At 42.3% G+C, this 19,464-nt stretch overlaps 1 protein-coding gene across 6 annotated transcripts in view; it reads left to right on the top strand.

The window, feature by feature from the left end:
- Positions 1–19,464, top strand: part of MCM3AP (minichromosome maintenance complex component 3 associated protein) — a 51,255-nt gene that overhangs the window by 24,599 nt on the left and 7,192 nt on the right. For 4 of the 6 annotated variants that reach the window (XM_032398769.1, XM_032398768.1, XM_032398773.1 and 1 more), the window contains exons 17-24: positions 5,745–5,897; positions 7,224–7,421; positions 8,028–8,096; positions 8,178–8,312; positions 10,431–10,584; positions 15,991–16,261; positions 16,467–16,564; positions 18,026–18,416. In XM_032398769.1, coding sequence (XP_032254660.1) covers positions 5,745–5,897; positions 7,224–7,421; positions 8,028–8,096; positions 8,178–8,312; positions 10,431–10,584; positions 15,991–16,261; positions 16,467–16,564; positions 18,026–18,416 — 1,469 coding nt within the window. The remainder of the gene's footprint in view (positions 1–5,744; positions 5,898–7,223; positions 7,422–8,027; positions 8,097–8,177; positions 8,313–10,430; positions 10,585–15,990; positions 16,262–16,466; positions 16,565–18,025; positions 18,417–19,464) is intronic. The other 2 variants (XM_032398770.1, XM_032398772.1) reach the window with 1 other exon arrangement.

The following is a 19,464-nucleotide window of genomic DNA, read 5'->3' as shown; positions in this document are numbered from 1 at the left end:
TCCTCTTTATTTCACTCTTTCACTCATTCCCCCCCCCCACCTCTCCTCTGGCAACCACCAGCTCTCCGTATTTAAGAGTCTGTTTTTGTTTATTCCTTTGTTCTGTTTTTTAGATTCCACATATAAGTGAAATCATATGGTGTTTGTCTTTTTCTGTCTTATTTCACTTAGTACATTATTCTCTATGTCCATCCATGTTGTTGCAAATGGCAAGATCTAATTCTTGTTTGATGGCTGAGTAGTATTCCATTACACACACACACACCCACACACACACCATATCTTTATTTATGTATCTATAGATACTTAAGTTGCTTCTATATCTTGGCTATTGTAAATAATGCTGTTATAAACATAGGGGTGCATGTATCTTTTCAAATTAGTTTTCAATATCTTTGGGTAAGATATTGATATCGGGTAAGATATTCTACTACCCAGTAGTAGAATACTGGATCATATGGTATTTTAAGTTTTAATTTTTTGAGGAGCCTCCATACTGTTTTCCACAATGGTTGTACTAATTTACATTCCCACCAATAGTAGACAAGGGTTCCCTTTTCTCTACATCCTGGCCAACATTATTATTTGTCTTTTTGATTCTAGTCATTCTGACTGAGGTGATATCTTATCTCATTATAGTTTTGATTCACATTTCCTTGATGATTAGTGATGTTGAGCTTCTTTTCATATGTCTGTTGGCCATATATATGTCTTTGGAAAAATATATATTCAGGTCCTCTGCCTGTTTTTAAACATTTTTTTTTTTTTTGGGTGGTGAGTTATGTAAGTTCTTTATGTATTTTGGATATTAACCCCATCCATATTGGATATGTAATTTACAGATATCTTCTCCCATTCACTGGGTCGCCTTTTTGTTTTGCTGATGGTTTCCTTCACTGTGCAAAAGCTTTTTATTTTGGTATAATCTTAGTAGTTTATTTTTGCTTTTGTTTCCTTTGCCTGAGGAGACATATCCATAAATATGTTGCTAAGGCTGATGTCCAAGAGATACTGCCTGTGTTTTCTTTCAGGAGTGTTAAGGTTTCAGGTCTCACACTTGCGTCTTTAATCCATTTTGTTTCTTTTAGCGTGTGGTGTGAGAAAGTGGTATAGTTTCATTCCCATACATGTAGTTATCCAGTTTTCCCTACACCATTTGTTGAAAACTGTCTTTTCTCCACTGTATATTCCTTCCTCCTTTGTTTAAAGACAATCGACTATATAGGTATGGGCCCTCTATCCTATTCCATTAATCTCTGTGTCTCTTTTTGTGCCAGTACCATACTATTTTGGATTACAATAGTTTTGTAGCATATTATGAAATTTGGGATTGTGATACTTACAACTTCGTTATTCTTAAGATTGTTTTGACTATTCAAGGTCTTTGTGGTTCCATACAAATTTTAGGATTATTTGTTTTTGTTTTGTGAAAAATGCTATTGGTATTTTGATAGGGAGTGTATTGAATCTGTAGATTGCTTTGGGTAGTATGGACATTTTAACAGTATTAATTCTTTCAACCCATGAGCAAGAAATACCTTTCTGTTTGTGTCATCTTCAGTTTCTTTAATCAGTGTTTTAAAGTTTTCAGAGTATAAGGTCTTTTACTTCCTTGATTAAATTTATTCCTAGGTATTTTATTTTTTTTGGTGCAACTGTAAATGGGATTGTTTTCTTAATTTCTCCTTCTGCTACTTCGTTATTAGTGTATAGAAATGCAGCAAATTTCTGTGTATTAATTTTATATCCTGAAACTTTATTGAATTCATTTATCAGTTCTGATGGTTTTTTGGTGGAGTCTGTAGGATTTTCTATATGTAGTATCACATCATCTGCAAATAGTGACAGTTTTACTTCTTTTTTACCAATTTGGATGTCTTTCTTTTTCTTGTCTCATTGCTGTGGCTGGGACTTCCAGGACTGTGTTGGAAAAAAGTGGTGAGAGTGGCATCCTTGACTTGTTATTGATCTTAGAGGAAAAGCTCTCCTTTTTCACCATTGAATATGATGTTTCTGTGGGTTTTTCATATATGGCCTTTATTATGTTGAAATGTGTTCCCTTTAAACATACTTTGTTGAGGGTTTTTATCATGAATGGGTGTTGTATTTTGTCAAATGCTTTTTCTGCATCTATTGAGATGATCATATGGTTTTTATCCTTTCTTTTGTTAAAGTGGTGTGTCATATTGATTTGCAAATATTGAACCACCTTTGCATCCCTGGAATAAATTCCACTTGATTGTGGTGAATTATTTTTTTAATGTATTGTTGAATTCAGTCTGCTAATATTTTGTTGAGGGTTTTTGCATCTGTGTTCATCAGGGATATTGGCCTGTAGTTTTCTTTTTTTGTAGTGTCATTGTTTTTGTATCAGGATAATGCTGGCTTTGTAGAATGAACGTTTCTACATTTATAGACTGTTTTACTTTCTCTTCTATTTTTGGAATAGTTTGAGAATAATAGGTATTAACCCTTATTGACATTTTTGATAGAATTTACCTGTGAAGCCATCTAGTCTTGGACTTTTGTTTGTTGGGAGTTTTTTGATTACTGATTCCATTTCATTACTAGTAATCTGTTCAAATTTTCTATTTCATCCTGATTGAGTTTTAGAAGATTGTATGTTTCTAGGAATTTATCTACTTCTTCTAGGTTGTCCAGTTTGTTGGCATATCATTTATCATAGTATTTTCTTATAACCTTTGTATTTCTGTGGTGTGAGTTGTTATGTCTCTTCTTTCGTTTCTGATTTTGAGTCCTCTCTTTTTCTTGATGAGTCTGGCCTAAAGGGTTATCAATTTTGTTTATCTTTTTAAAGAACCAGCTCTTGGTTTTATTGATCTTTTCTATTTTGTGTTTACTCTCAGTTTCATTTATTTCTGCTCTAATCTTTATTACTTCTTTCCTTCTACAAGCTTTGGGTTTTGTTTGTTCTTTTTTCCCCCTAGCTCCTTTAGGTTAGGTTGTTTATATGAGATTTTTCTTATTTCTTGAGGTAGGCCTGTATCACTATAAACTTCCCTCTTGGAACAGCTGTATCCCAAAGATTTTGGACTATTGTGTTTTCATTTTCATTTGTCTCCATGTACTTTTTTAACTTCTTTGATTTCTTGGTTGACCCATTTAGTGTTTAGTAGCCTATTGTTTAGCCCCCATTTGTTTATGTTCTTTCCAGATTTTTTTCTTGTTTCTGATTTTTAGTTTCATACTGTTGTGTTTAGAAGAGATGCTTGATATGATTTCAGTCTTCTTAAATTTATTGAGACTTGTTCTGTGGCCTAACAAGTGATCTATCCTGGAGAATGTTCTATGTGCACTTAAAGAATGTGTATTCTGCATGTTCCATATATATCTGTTAGGTCTAACTGGTCTCATGTGTTGTTCAAAGTCACTGATTCCTTGTTGATTTTCTGTCTGATCTATCCATTGATGTAAATGTGATTTTAAAGTCCTCTATCATTATTGTATTACTGTGAATTTCTCCTTTTATGTCTGTTAATATTTGCTTTATGTATTTAGGTGCTCCCATGTTGGGTATATAGATATTTACAATTGTTATGTCCTCTTCTTGGATTGTTCCCTTTATCATTATGTACTGTACTTTTTTGTCTCTTACTATGGTCTTTGTTTTAAAGTTGCTTTGTTTGATATAAGTATTGCTACCTAGGCTTTTTTTTCCACTTCCATTTGCGTAGTGTATGTTTTCCACCCCTTCACTTTCAGTCTATATGTCTTTAGGTCTGAAGTGAGTCTCTTGTAGGCAGCATGTTAGATGGATCTTGTTTTTTAAATCCATTCAGTCACCCTATGTCTTTTGATTAAAGCATTTACATTTAAAGTAATTACTGATAGGTAGGTATGTACTTATTGCCATTTTGTTAATTGCATTCTGTTGTGTTTATTTTTTTTTTTTATAGTTCTCTGTTCCTTCTCTCTTCACTTGTGGTTTGATGGCTTTCATTAATAATATGCTTGGATTCCTTTCTCTTTATTTTTTGTGTATCTATTATAGGTTTTATTTTTTAAAGATTTTATTTATTATTTATCTGACAGAGAGAGCCAGTGAACACATGCAGGGGGAATGGCAGGTGGAGGGAGAGGGAGAAGCAGGCTCCCCGCTGAGCAAGGAGCCTGACGTGGGGCTCGATCCCAGGACCCTGGGATCATGACCTGAGCCGAAGGCAGATGCTTAACTGACTGAGCCACCCAGGCACCCCTCTATTATAGGTTTTTGATTTGTGGTTACCACGAGGCTCATATACAACATCTTATGTGTACAGTAGTCTGTATTAAGTTGATGGTCGCTTAAGAACTTTATTGATTTTACCTCCAAGCTTCAGGGTAGAAAGAAGTTCAGTGTGCAGGGAAATCTGTCTTTGTGCTTAAGCTCCCCTGAGGTAGGCTTGAAAGTGATGAGCTATATTAGTATAGAGCACAGATTCCAGTGCAGATGGAGGACATAGCCAGGAGGCTGAAGTATTTTTTTAATTTTTATTATTATTATTTTTTTTAAAGGTTTTTTTTTTTTTTAAAGATTTTATTTATTTGAGAGAGAGAATGAGATAGAGAGAGAGCATGAGAGGGGGAGGGTCAGAGGGAGAGGCAGACTCCCTGCTGAGCAGGGAGCCCGATGCGGGACTCGATCCCGGGACTCCAGGATCATGACCCGAGCCGAAGGCAGTCGCTTAACCAACTGAGCCACCCAGGCACCCCTTTTTTAAAGGTTTTTTATTTATTTATTTGACAGAAAGAGACACAGCGAGAGAGGGAATACAAGCAGGGGGAGTGGGAGAGGGAGAAGCAGGCTTCCCGCGGAGCAGGGAGCCCGATGCGGGGCTTGATCCCAGGACCCTGAGATCATGACCTGAGCTGAAGGCAGACGCTTAACGACTGAGCCACCCACGCACCTCTGAAGTGTTTTGTTTAAATAATGTTTCTTTCCATCTTTAATAAATGGGAGTCTATTTCCCTGTTTACTATAAGCATGAGATCTCATAAGTGATGGATCAATGTCTATTCTTAATCCCAGGAAGGAGTGTTAGGAAATATGTTAAGAGCTAGGACTTGCTGATACATTTTCCCACAGTCCCAGGAGACCTGGGCTTCAGCTCAGCACCAGGGCTGTCTCCATCTGCCACAGAGGATGGCTACTGGAAACACGTCTTGCTTGTTTAAGCTACTTTGATTTTGTGACTAAATGTATTTGATAACATTTTCTGTGTTCCCTTGGTTGACAGGATTTTGTCATAAAAATCTTCTGTTAGATATTGGTTTATCTGAGGGCCACTGCCCTGTGAAACGTGGGCTGCCAGCCTTGGCTGCCGGCTGTCATGTACTTGAGGCACTTCTAATTGCAAACCTCAGATATAGCTGATGAGAAGATGTTGTAGTTGTATTACTGGTCACTTAAAAATTAAATTTTGTAACTATTTTATTAAGATAAAGGTTTACTTATTGACTATTTGCAAGGGCTCTGTTGGACCTGTGATCTAGTACCCTGTACTGCTTTTGTTCTTTTTTTCTCTATCTTTTCAGGTGTCTGTACATTAAGTAAAATGAAAATCTCAAAGCTTCTCTTTTTTTTTTAAAGATTTTATTTATTTGACAGAGAGAGTTTCTCTTGTGGCAGAGACATAATTACATTTCAACAGTAAGGATGTAGGTCTTGCCATTTTATAGGGCAAGCCCTCAGTGTGTGTGGGCCCTGGGTACAGTGTCCCTATCCTGATTGCTCTCTTCTGTAGGAGTGCAGTGGAGACAGACCAGAGGGTCCGCATGGCCCGTTGCTGTGAGGATGTCTGTGCCCACCTGGTGGACTTGTTTCTCGGGGAAGAAATTTTCCAGACTGCAAAGGAGACCCTCCAGGAACTTCAGTGCTTCTGCAAGTATCTCCAGCGGTGAGTCCTATGTCCTTACACATGAAATGCATGCACATGGGGAAAGCCTTTGACAAGATTATACTTTCAGAAATAGTCAATTATATACACATGTGAAACATGTTCCTTCCTAAAGGGTAGATGCTAAGGGGATAAGTAAGGAATTAGACTGGGAGCTGTTCTGTATTTCGACAAGTATTTATAGGTTGCTTTCTTTCATTTACCCACTGCTCTCAACACAGAGAGATGGCCATGAATAAGCCAAGCAAATTCTAGCTGTATGCACCCACATGGATGAATTTCTAAAACAATTTATACTGAAAAAGCAATTCTTAGGGAAATGTGTACAACGTACAGTGCATATTCAAACTAGATTGTTTTAGATTTATACATGGTAGTATAACTCTAAAGAAAAGGAAAATGGTGAACATAAACTTTGCATAGTGGTTACCTTTGGGAGTGAGAGGGTGTGTGATTGAGCAGGGCCCAGTGCTGGTCATGGCCACTGCTTCTTAATTGGATGGAAGTATGTGGCTGTTTAATTTATCATTAATCTTTAAACTGGGCATGTACTATGCATGTTGTATGGTGATTCATTTCATAGTTTCATTTAAAATAAATAACAGTGTACCTTGAAGTTTCAACCATGTAAGAGGGAATAGAGGGAGAAAGAGTGTCTATTTCACAAGAGACCCCCATTTTCCTCCTCAGAAGCAGCTGCTGAGTACCCATCCAGAAGCCTTCTGCCCTTTTTTGTGGTTGTTAGGACAGATGACAGCATGTTCTCTACTCTGTGCTAACCTTTCTTTACTCCATTTGAGGTCAGGTGGAGGCCTAAGCACAACAGCATATTGGACTCTTCCAGGTGTCGGAGGCACCGTAAATGACCTGCCTGGTTCTCAGTTGATGGACTTTCACGTGGCTTTTCTTTTTAGCCATGACAAAGAGTACTGCAGTGACTGTCCTTGTACAAACATTTCACAGAGGTGTACACATACCTGGAGATAAATTCCCATCAGTGGTATTTGCTGGGGCAAAGTATGTATGTATCTTATATTTGTATCCATATTGCCAAATTGGCTTCCAAAGATTGTTCAGCTTTAGTGCTTAATTTAAGTTCACTAGTTTTGTTGTTCACCACCACTCATCTGCTGTCATGCCTTTCCTGTGCCTGAGTATTAATTTGAATTCTGATTCATTTCTTAGTTTGAGGACTGTTGCTGAAAAAGACCTAAACGTTGCCAGAAAATGTGCTTCCGTATGTTGTAGCCCTGTACTGTGTTTTTGCCTTTGTCCCTGTAGTGAACTTTAAAATACCCAGTGATGGTATGGTGGTGTATCTTCCAGGTGGAGGGAAGCCGTCGCAGCCCGGAAGAAACTGAGGCGCCAGATGCGGGCCTTCCCTGCAGCACCCTGCTCTGTGGATATGAACGACCGGCTGAGGGCATTGGTGCCCAGTGCAGAGTGCCCCATTGCTGAGGAGAACTTGGCCAAGGGCCTTCTGGACCTGGGCCATGCAGGAAAAGTGGGCATCTCCTGCACCAGGTGAGCACTCAGCCTGCCGTGGCTGCCCAGTGCCCCCCGCCCCACCTGGCTTTATAGAGAGCGTGGATTAATGTGTGCACTTGGAGGGAAGATGGTGGAATCAGAGAAAGTGAAGATAGATGCAGGGTTGTGTTCCTGAAGGTTGTCTTCCCCTCCAGTTCTGGACGTAGGACGTATTCTACATGCTTTGATTTCATGTGCCTTTTCCACTTCAAACACTCAGGGCCTGGTAATTGAATCTTACTAAGAATCACCTGTTTCTCTTCTGGTCTTGTGGATATACCATGTCCATTCTTGTTGGTGGAGGTTCTTCTGTCCCTATGAGTGTGTTCTAGAGGGCAGAATTTTTATCTGTATACTGTTCATCTCCCATGGCTGGCACTAGGGACAATAGATAATTGCTTGATATTTGTGGAATGAACAAGTCCTTTGACTAATTGATTTCTTTATCAGCAAAAGTTTTCTTGGTCTCCTAAGCATTTCCCATCAGGAGACACTACTAACCAGTTACTTCCCACTCAGAACATCAGTAAGTAATTTATCAAGCTCCTTGCATGGGCACTGAGCTGGCCTCATGCAGGCAGTGTCCTTCTCCTTTCTTTGTAGGTTAAGGTGGCTCAGAAATAAGACGGCACACCAGATGAAGGTTCAGCACTTCTACAAGCAACTGCTGAGGTCTGTTATACCCCCGGCGTGCATGCTTCTCCTGCCTGGGCTTGTGCATCTGGCTTACCCTCTGTGCTCTGTCCCTTCCAGTGACGCGGCGTGGGTGCCCCTGGACCTGCCGTCCCTTGTGGCCAAGCACCTCCCTGGGAGGCGGGAGCGTGTGTTTTGGAAACTGGTGCTGGTGTTGCCTGATGGAGAAGAGCAGTCCCCAGGGAGTCCTGGCAGGTCAGGAAGGGTTTCCCTCTCTGGGCTTTGAGGTTGAGAAAGTGACTTCAGGAGGCGGAGTGACTTCTCCGAGAGCATCAGCCATGAGGGACTTGTAGTCTATTTTGTGATTTGAAGTTGACACTTTAGATTATTTAAATTTTTACTCTGTAAACTGGGCCCAAAAGCATTTTAAGAGTTGATCCTCATTTAAAGCTATGCTGAGGTATATTGATTAGAGCTTGCTTCATTGTAGATTCTTGGGGAAGACAGGTGACTATAGTTTGCTATAGTTCCTTTTTTTTTTTAAGAAAAAAAACCGGCATTTAAAAAAAAAAAAAATCCAAGAAATTGACATGGCATTATTTCCTGTAACCAAACTGCTTCTAGAAGTCACTTTATTTTTTATTTTTTATTTTTTTAAAGATTTTATTTATTTATTTGAGAGAGAGAGAATGAGAGAGAGCGAGCACATGAGATGGGGGAGGGTCCGAGAGAGAAGCAGACTCCCTGCCGAGCAGGGAGCCCGATGCGGGACTCGATCCCGGGACTCCAGGATCATGACCTGAGCTGAAGGCAGTCGCTTAACCAACTGAGCCACCCAGGCGCCCCTAGAAGTCACTTTAAAGCAGAACATATTACTTTTCTTTTTTAACAATTTTATTGACATGTAATTCACATGTTATAAATTTCACCCCTTTAAAGTTTCTGTTTCACTGGTTTTTAATATTTACAGAGTGGTACAGCTATCACCATTAATTCCAGAACATTTTTTACCTACAAAGAAATCCCATATCCATTAGCAGTTGTTAGCTCCTGGAAACCACTAATATGTTTCCTGTCTTCTATGCGTTCTCCTATTCTAGACATCCTATATGAGTGGAGTCCTACTCTCTGTAGGCTTATGACTGGCACCTTTCACTTAGCCGTCATGTTTTCTGGGTTTTATCTTATAGCAGATATCAGTCTTTCATTCTTTTTTTGTGGCTGAATAATATTCCACTGTATGAATATAACACATTTTATTTATCTGTTCATCAGTTGATGGGCATTTGGGTTGTTTCCACTCTGGTTATTATGAATAATTCTGTGAACATTCATGTATACGTGTTTGTGTGTACAGGTGTTTGCAGTTCTGTTTGTTATATACCTGGGAGTGGAATTGCTAGGTTGTGAGGTAACTTTATGTTTGAAAGTCTTTGAAGAATTCCCAAACTGTTTTCCACAGTGGCTGCACCATTTTCCATTCCTGTTAGCAGTGTTTGAGGGTTACTAAATTTTCTGAATACATTCGTTTTTTAGCAGATAACTATTGAAACACATGCAAGCTAAGGAAAAAGTCATAAAGCTTGTAAGACAGCTGAGCAAAGAAGAGAGTTGTGGTATTTTAAAAGTATTTAAATGATGATTCATTTCTTAGAACAAAACAGCTGTCTTCTGATTCGCTAATAAGTTTATTCACTAAGAAATACACATCACTATATTCTTAAGGGCTCAGGCATGAAATTTGATTCTGTAAAACATGTGTATAGTTGATCCTTAAATAACACGGCCTTTAGGGAGGTCAATCCCCCCTACACAGTTGGAAATCTGAATATAACTTTTGACTCCTCCAGAACTTAACTAATAGCCTACTTGTTGACCAGAAGCCTAACATAAACAGTCAACATCTATTTTGTTTATCTATTATATACTATATTCTTATAATAAAGCTAGAGAAAATGTTAAGAAAATGTTTAAAATCATAAGGAAAATACATTTATAGTACTGTACTGTCATTATTAAAAAACATCTGCATATAACTGGACCCACACAGTTCAAACATGTGTTGTTCAAGGGTCAACTGTATTTCATACTCTTAAGGACCTTTTCTATTGGTCACAGTCTCCTTAGTGCTCCAGAATTTTCAATCCCACTGCAGTGGACCAGGTTCATGAGCGCCCTCCCCTGCTGCCCCCGTAGAGTTCCTAGCTCCAGTAAAATCACAGCCTCTTTTGTCCAGCTCAACTTTACAGTAAGAGTGGATGTCTGTGAACCTACATCTCTGTGGTATTTCTCTTCCTTACTTTTCCTAAAAATCTTTATAGTTTACATTTAGAATTAGACTCTTTTTGAAGTGTTATTTTCTTTTATTCACAGAATTTTAGCAAACTGGTTACAAGTCAAGTTCACGGGAGGTGATGGCTCAGTGGGCGACATGAGCAGTGAAGCTGGGGGCATTCAGACGCTCGCTCTATTTCACGCACTCAGCAGCAGAGGGGATCAGACTGTCGCTGTCAATGTGTGTGTAAAGGTGGGTGAGAATCACGTGTATTTACTTCTGTGATTTTCTTACTTCACTCATTCCCAGACATAATTGGAATCCTGTAAGTGAAGGAGCGTAGGAGGCTCAGAAGCCTGTGTCATGTCTGTTCCTCCTTGTGTCCTCATGACATCCCATGGATCCCCCTCTTGGTGTGACGTACCAAGCTAGATGCTCAGGAGTGCAGCGAGCCTTAACCAGTTATTTCAGGTCACAAACCTCTTTGAGAACTTGGTGAGAACTCAGAACCATCCTGCACAGATGCACATCATTCAGGAGCCCTGGCCTCCATGCGCCTCTGGTGATGACCCGAGAGCACGAGGGAGCAGCTCCCAGCTGCGGCGCCTGTCACGTCCTGGGGCTGCCAGTAGCTGACTCCTTTACTGTGACGGCTTCCTGATACGTCAGGTCAGGGTTTTTAATCCTATGCAGTGTTCGCTAAACTTGGCCCCAGCTACTGTAGAAGTTCAGTATTGGGCACTTCAGGTCAGTTGGTTTTATTTTACATTCAGGTTGTCCTCAGTGTTTGATTATAAGTTCTAATTTTGTTCTTTATAGGGGTTTGTATAGTACAGATGTTAACTGGTTCCTTGAGAGATTTTTTTTTAAATTTTATTTTGTTTTTATTGAAGTAGAGCTGATATACAATGTTAACATTAATTTCAGCTGTACAGCATAATGATTCCATAAGTCTATATGTTACAGTGTGCTCACCACAGTATATTTACTGTCACCATACAACGCTGTTACAGTAGCATTGACTATATTCTCTATTCTGCACCCTTTATCCCCCTGTTATTCATTCCATGACTGGAAGCTCGTAACTCCCACTCTCCTCCATTTTGCCCTGCCTCCACTCCCTCCCCTCTGGCAGCCATCACCTGAGAGATTCTTGTTTAATGAGAACCTGTTTCCTCATTAGCTTTAAGCCTACATAAATAGATTTTAGGTATTAGTGGTATTAGTGTATGTGTTCAGATAAACCCAGATGTGTATTTTATTTGCGTGGAGTATAGCAGTGCAGGGCAGAAAGTGTGGGCTTCTGGGGTTGATCGCTGCTGCTCTGGCCAGCTCTTTGAGCCTCATTGTGGTGCCTTCTGCAATGTGGTCATGACTCTGCTCCAAGGCCTCCTGAGGGCTAGCTGGGCTGCATGCTCGGATGGGGGCTCAGCGAGAATCCGCTCTCTCCTGTGTGTCCTGACGTGGCCTACTGTGCCCAGACCTCTCCTCTTCCTGAGAAGGTCACCTTTGTGCCACACTCTGCTCATGTGCAAGTGATACTCTAGTCCATGTTCCCTCTTCAAATTGGAACTTCTTCAAATCGTATTTTGGTTATAGGGTTTTTGTTTATTTTGTTTTTCCATTTTATTTTTATTTATTTATTTATTATTTATTTATTTATTTATTATTTATTTATTTATTTATTTAAGTAAACTCTGTACCCAATGTGAGGCTCTAACTCATGACCCTGAGATCAAGAGTCCCATGCTCTTCTGACTGAGCCAGCCAGGTGCCCATGTTTTTCCATTTTAGTACTATTTATTTTATTTTCTAAATGTAAAAGTAATACATGTATGAAGTTTAGAAATATAAGGAAATATAGAGGAAGCATAAAAATAGTAAGAGCCATTTATTCTCTCACCATTTAGGGGTAACAGTCATGTCTTGGTTCATGTTCTTCCCTTTTTTCCTATGACCGTAAAGTCAGATTTCGCCAATTGGACAATTGGTTGTTCCTCTTGCCTTTATTCTTAAGTCTTTTAATCAAAGCAATACTTGCATGTAGTTAAAAAGTCAGATAACATCTCATGATTTATAATGAGACATAGCAGCCCTTTCCCCTCTCCTAGCCCCTATTCCTAGGGCTTGATTTCTGTTGTGTTTCCAAATCGCATGCTTATGTTGCTCTTTCTCAACTTCTCTACTTGAGATGTTCTTCACTGACTTCCCATTAAAATATATCTTTTGCTGTACAACAAATTACCCCCAAACTTAGCAGCTTAAAATAGCAAACATTTATTATCTCATAGCTTCTGTGGGTCAGAAGTGCAGGTTGTGGTTTCGTTGGGTCCTCTAGCTCAGGGTTTCTCACAAGGTGGAAATCAAGATGTAAGCCAAAGCTCTGGTCTCATCTGAAAGCCTGACTGAGGGAAGATCCACCTCAAAGCTCACTCTCATGGCTGTTGGCAGGATTCCCTTCCTTGCAGGCTGCGGCTGGGGCCTCTCCGTAGGGCAGCTATAACATCAGCTGGGCAGGATGGCAGTCTCTCTGTAACCTAATTACAGAAGTGACATCCCGTCACTTTTGTCTGATTCTGTCTGTTAAAAGTGAGTCAGGGCAGGGGATCGTGCAAGGGCATGGGCACTAGAAGGTGGGATTGTGGGAGTGTCTTCATGGCTGCACCCCATGCTAGGTGAGGAGTGAACTCTTACATCATGGTCCTACCCAGGCTTCCCCAGTTCCCGGGTGGCTACATCATCACTTTATCTTACCTCAGTGAGTGGGGTCACATTTTGATGGCTGTGTGACTGCTATTTGCCCCAGAACCAGCAAGTGTTCTGTGACTACATTTCTTTTTTTTTTTTTTTGCAAGTAATAGTTGCCTTATTTTCTCACTTAATGTAGTTTTCTCTGTATCTTTCATTATTTTTTACCCAAATATGCCACCATGTTGGCTATATACATCTTAGTAGGGGTTTCCAGATGCTCTGTCACTTCACCTTATCCCTTCACCTTTGAGAAAGTGCCATCCTCTTGCTCCCCTCTGGGCTGACCTTGTGTCCCAGGGTGTGGCTGCCACTCTGGTCTCCATACAGTAGCATGGTCCTGCTCCTTCCCCTGCCGACTCTGACCTTGGGCAAGTTACTTGCGTATGAGTACTCTTAGGAGCCCTCTTTTTTTTTTTTTTTAATATTTTATATTGTTTATTTGTATAACACCAACAGGGTCTCTGCTCTCTGAGCTTTCCTGATTTTCATTTTGTTCATTTCCTCCCCTTCCCCAATTTTTGCTTTGTTTCTTTGTTTGTTTCGGTTTTTAATTAATCTCGGACTGGCTTGTACCTCTTGGAGAGAAAGCCTCTCTCCTTCAGAAGTCACACTGCGTTCCTCATCCATTCACTCAGGTATGCATTTCACAAGTATTTGTTGAGTGACTTCTCTGTCTCAAGCATTATTCCAAGTGCTGGAGATATGGCGGACAGCAACACAAATCCCCGTTCTCAGGAGCTAATGTCCCAGTGGGAAAAGGAAGCTGTGTGTGTGCGGGGGGGAGTATTAAGCACGCCTCCTCCCTGGTTGATAATCCAAATTATGACTGTCATTCTCCCCTTTCCCGCTCCTGCTGGCTTATATCTATTTTATTTTATTTTACTTTATGTTATGTTATTTATGTATTTATTTCATCATGACAATTGCACTCCTTAACCCCCATCACCTATTTCACCCATCTCTCCTCTGGTGACCATCAGTTCTCTGTGATTAAGTCTGTTTCTTGGTTTGTCTCTTTCTCTCTTTTTTTTTTTCTTTACTCATTTGTTTTGTTTTGTAAATTCCACATGTGAGTGAGATCTTATGATCCCTCTTTTACCTAAGAACAAACTGAGGCTCCGAGAAGTTAGAGTAAATTGCCCCAGGCCACACAGCTACCACATGGTGGCACCACACACAGGTGCCCTTGCGGGTGAAGTGAGTTAATACCTGTAGAGTTCTTAGGACCACACCTGCCTCCTACCAAGTGCTTATTTGGTCCTGCCATTGACAGCAGCAGCTATGTTTTTTCTTGGTTTAGTTTCCTGTTTGGTGGGGTGCATGTTCCAGTTTCTTCCAAAGAAAGGATCTGTGGGAATAGAATTTCCTTATTCCTTGACTCTCTGAACATGTGTTTACCCTCATATTTGCTTTATGGTTTATCGAGGTTTGTAGAAGTGTGAGTTGGTTTTTCCTTCCAGTTTTGCTCCATGGTCACCTGGCATCCAGAGTTGCTGCTGAGATGTGTAAGGTGATTCCTCTTCTTTCTCTGTGGCCTGGTTTTGTTTTTCTCTAGAAGCCTGCTCTCTGTCCCTGGGGTTCTGAAAGTCCCCTTGGGTATGCCTGGTGCTGACTTCTGTGCTCACTGTGCTGGGCTTGGCAGGTCCTTGTGGGCTGGAGACGACTGTTCCACTTGTGGGATGTTCTTGCATCTAAGTGCCACCTGTTTTCCTTCTCTTTTTTTCTGTTCTCTCTTGAACTCCTATGAAACAGGTGTTGGATCTCATCAATTAATCCTCTGAACTTATCCTTTCTACTCTATTTTCTGTCTTGTTTTTAAATAGTGTGCTCTGGGAGATTCATTGACTTTATATTCCACATGTTCTGTTGAGTTTTTTATTCTTTACATATCATTTCATTTCCTTGTTCTTATCCTTATTTGACTTTATCATGTCATCTTGTGACTATTTTTGGATGCATCATCAGAGGAAATTAGGATTTTTGAGGTCTGAGTTTTCTTATGTCCCATGCATTATCTGTTTCCTTTGGGTTTCCTTTTCTCTGTTACTCTAGTCTCCCTTTTATGTTGGAGGCTCTACTCAGACACCTTATCTGAGGCTGCCCATACCTGAATGGGCCCTAAAAGGCTGGTCATAAGCTGTGTGTGGGTGGGTAGAGGGTAACTGAACAGCATACCCCCAATGGGATACCCCAAATGTCAGGATCTGGTATCTCTTGCATTGTTTGGTTTCTTTGGAAAGGATTCATCTCGTCTCTTCCTCTTGGGACAAGTAGGGAGTGGCTAATGCTGAGTTCCCTCCACTATGCCTGCATCCTCTCAGGATAGGATGCCTGCCCAGGGGGCAGGATGCACTTCGAGGCTGCCTGCAGGTGGCTGGATGACCTGTAGGGCCACTGCTGTGTGTGGGACTTGTCCATGTGGTCCTGAACCTCACCTCTGGCACTTGGTGCCACTGGGTCTGAGTGCTTAGGGCTTTTGCAGGCTCAGCTGGTCTGGTTCCTTCCATACCAATATCTCTAGCCCTTCAGGACTAGCTTCCTCTGCTTCCTTAATCCGGTGATTGTTCCCATCTGCATGATGCTTTCTAGAAACTGATCAGAATCCCTTGGCTGCTGCTGGTTTGCCTTTACCCCCTTCTGTTGTTATGGGCGTACCTGGTTGGTTTGTTTTTTGGGCTTACCTGTTTTTATACCTGTTTAAGGGTAATTGTTGAGATTAAAGTAACATCTTCAAACACAGTTCTAGCTAGAGGCTGAATTACCTGTTGACCTGGCTATTTCTTGCACTAATGTACAGTCTCCTGGAGGGAGGGCAGCCCAGAGAGCAGTGAGCATTTGGTCGCACTTGCTCTGGGGCTCACAGTCTCTGCTGATTTGTCCTCTGGTGTGTCCCTCCTGATGGTCTAGATGTTGTTCCAGGTGGCTCACGGTGCCCTTAGCGACTGTGCCCTTGATGCCGTGGAGACACAGAAGGAGCTCCTGGGAGCCAGTGGGCTCATGCTGCTGCTTCCCCCCAAAGTGGAGAGCGAGGACATGGCGGAGGAGGACGTGTACTGGCTGTCCGCCTTGCTACAGATCAAGCAGCTCCTTCAGGCCAAGCCCTTCCAGCCTGCGCTTCCACTTGTGGTCCTTGTACCTAGCCCAGGAGGGGACGCCATGGAGAAGGAAGTGGAAGATGGTTTGTGAAGGCAATTTCGTGGATGAACCCACATGTTTAATAAATGGGTCGAGCCCCTGGTCTGAGGAAGTGTTGGCAGTGTGGTGTAGGGGGTCAAGGGACAGTGGTGACTAGGAGCAGGGCTGGGTGGGGTCAGTGCAGTGAGATGTGTTTGTCTGCACACTGAGAGCAGAAGATAGGTGACCTCCATTTGTTTCTGTCAAAGGTCTGATGCTGCAGGATTTGGTTTCAGCTAAGCTGATTTCAGATTATACCATTATTGAGATCCCTGATTCCATTAATGATTTACAAGGTACAACTAAGGTAAGTCTTCATCATTTTTAAAGACCCAATAAGACACTTCAATTGTCCCCTTTTGTTCTGTCTTAATAAATGTACAAATAATACATTATATGTTAAAAAAAAAGAAGATAGCAGGAAGGGAAAAATGAAGGGGGGGAAATCGGAGGGAGAGATGAACCATGAGAGATGATGGACTCTGAGAAACAAACTGAGGGTTTTAGAGGGAGGGGGGTGGGGGGATGGGTTAGCCCGGTGATGGGTATTAAGGAGGGCACGTTCTGCATGGAGCACTGGGTGTTATATGAGAAGAATGAATCATGGAACACTATATCAAAAACTAATGATGTAATGTATGGTGATTAACATAACATAATAAAAAAAAAGTAAGTGTAATGTATATTACTGCTTGGATTTTTTAAAAAATTAATTTATTTTTATGTAAATTCAGTGAACGTATAACGTATTATATTATTGGTTTCCGAGTAGGTTGTCAGTGATTCATCAGTCTTATATAATACCTTATATAATACCGAGTAGGTTGTCAGTGATTCATCAGTCTTATATAATACCTTATATGGACCTTCCACCCCCGGGGGGTGCGTGCTCATGCTGAGGGGTCCTGGCTGGGGAGGCATGTGGGACAGCCAGGCCTCCTGTTTTCTTTCTTACTGTACTGACAGCCTGGCAGGTATTGGGCACTAGTGTGAGGTTTGCATATTACATCACATGCCCTCCTTAATGCCCATCACCCAGTTACCCCCTCTCCCCACCCCTCCCCCCTCCAACAACCCCCGTTTGTTTCCTATGCTTAAGAGTGTCTTATGGTTTGTCTCCCTCTCTGATTTTGTCTTGTTTTGATTTTTCCTCTCTTCTATGATCTTCTGTTTTGTTTCTTAAACTCCACATATCACTGCTTGGGTTTTTAACTTTATGTTTTGTCAGGCAGCTTTCAAAAAATATAAGCAGAAATCAAAATAAAAGATAAAATCTGCCCCACAGTCTTGCTGTCTACAACCAATTAAATTGTTTATGTAAATTTTTTTAGAGGTTTTGTTGTAACAGTTCCATTTAGGGAAAGAAGTGCTGGGAATTACAGTGAAAGTAACTGCAGGAAGGAAGATGTAAGGGTATGAGAGCATGTGGGTGTGCGGTGAGACGTTAGGCCTAAGCATGGGCAGACGTGGCTTCCCTTCTGTGCACGGTGAAGACGATGTTCAGGACTGGTTTCCCTCGGGCCGGAGCACTTTCAGGGGTGATCCTGTAGGCTGCATTCCTTGGGGTAGGATGGGACCCGGAGCCCCTCCCTGGGAGGCTGAGGAGGCCGAACTCCACTACAGTGGAAGTTTCTGCCTGCTTCCCGGTGTGGTTGACAGGGTGGTGCTCGCTGTGGCACCCGCTGTGGGAGGAGCACCTTCAGGAAGCTCCTTCTGGAAAACGGTGAACTGTTTAACCAAGTCTCTTCTGACTGTCTTTGTGTCCCAGGTTTCACGGGCCGTGCAGTGGCTGCTCTCCCACTGCCCCTGTTCCCTTGACCTTTGCTGCCAGACCCTCGTTCAGTATGTGGAAGATGGGGTTGGTCGTGAGTTTAGTGGCCGGTTTTTCCATGACAGAAGAGAGAGGCGGCAGGGCGGCCTGGCCTCACAGGAGCCCGGAGCCATCATCGAGCTGTTCAACAGTGTGCTGCACTTCCTGGCCTCCCTGGTGTCCTCTGAACAGCTGTGCGACCTGTCCTGGCCTGTCACTGAGTTTGCTGAGGCGGGGGGCAGCTGCCTGCTTCCTCACCTTCATTGGAACGCCCCGGAGCACCTGGCCTGGCTGAGGCAGGCTGTGCTCAGCTTCCAGCTTCCACAGATGGACCTTCCACCCCCGGGGGGTGCGTGCTCATGCTGAGGGGTCCTGGCTGGGGAGGCATGTGGGACAGCCAGGCCTCCTGTTTTCTTTCTTACTGTACTGACAGCCTGGCAGGTATTGGGCACTAGTGTGAGGTTTGTGTATCCTCCTTCCCCGTTCCCACACCGTACCTGCTTGCACCTGCCTTTCGGTTCAGGAGTCAGATAGGGCTGGGGCTCTCTGTATGGGGGGGGGGGGCTATTGGCTCTTTACCACCAATAGAGCAGTCTGGGGGTGTCTGCACAGCCCAAGGAAGAAGGTGGTGAGTGATGTCGGGAGGAATACTTAACCCAAGGCCTGTGGTTTTTGAATTGACAGCAGGTTCTATCCTGCCTTTGCCACAGGGTGTGGGGGCAAAGAGCATGGGGACCAGGTAGCCCTGCCCATGCTGCTGGCTCTGCTGGGGCCATGCCACGCAGTGCTGCTTTACCACCAGTGTTCCTTCTCTGTCAAAGAAGCTTCTGTTCTGTGACTCTGGTTGTGTCCAGGTGAGGCTGTTCTGATGAGACTTTATAGGTCCCCTGGGCTGGGCAGGGAGGTTGTCCCTTCCCTTGTTGACACTGGTAGGAGGGAATGAGGCTGTTTGCTACTTATGTGGCAGGACCACTCTCCTTTGGGGCTTGTGGAACAGAGGCCTCAGGTGCCCTTCTAAACTTCGGGGTGTGGTCTTCAGTAGGTCCAACCGATGCTTGTTACTGAAGAAACCCAAAGGGAAGGGAATCACACAGCGTAAATCCTCTGTGCTGTGAGCTAGTGCAGGGTTCCCCAAGAGAAGCCCAGACTTCCTCTACCAGAGCCACCTGGTTGCTGGTTAATTGTGGTGCAGCCACAGGCCTGCACAGTCAGAGCCTCTAAGGTGGACTCTTTGTTGTGTATTTTGTGCAGGGTGCCTGCACCTCTTACTGGGACATAGGGAAGGAGATGTTCTTCCCTCCCTCAGCAGCTGTGGTTCTGTTATTTTCAAATTCAAAAGCAAACTTCCCAAATACACAGTTGTCTTTTTCTAAGAAAATGTAGAGTGAGAACATTTT

The sequence above is a fragment of the Phoca vitulina genome, unplaced genomic scaffold (assembly GCF_004348235.1).
Source record: "Phoca vitulina isolate PV1807 unplaced genomic scaffold, GSC_HSeal_1.0 scaffold120, whole genome shotgun sequence".
Lineage (NCBI taxonomy): Eukaryota > Metazoa > Chordata > Mammalia > Carnivora > Phocidae > Phoca > Phoca vitulina.
This window is presented reverse-complemented; position numbering and strand designations above follow the sequence as displayed.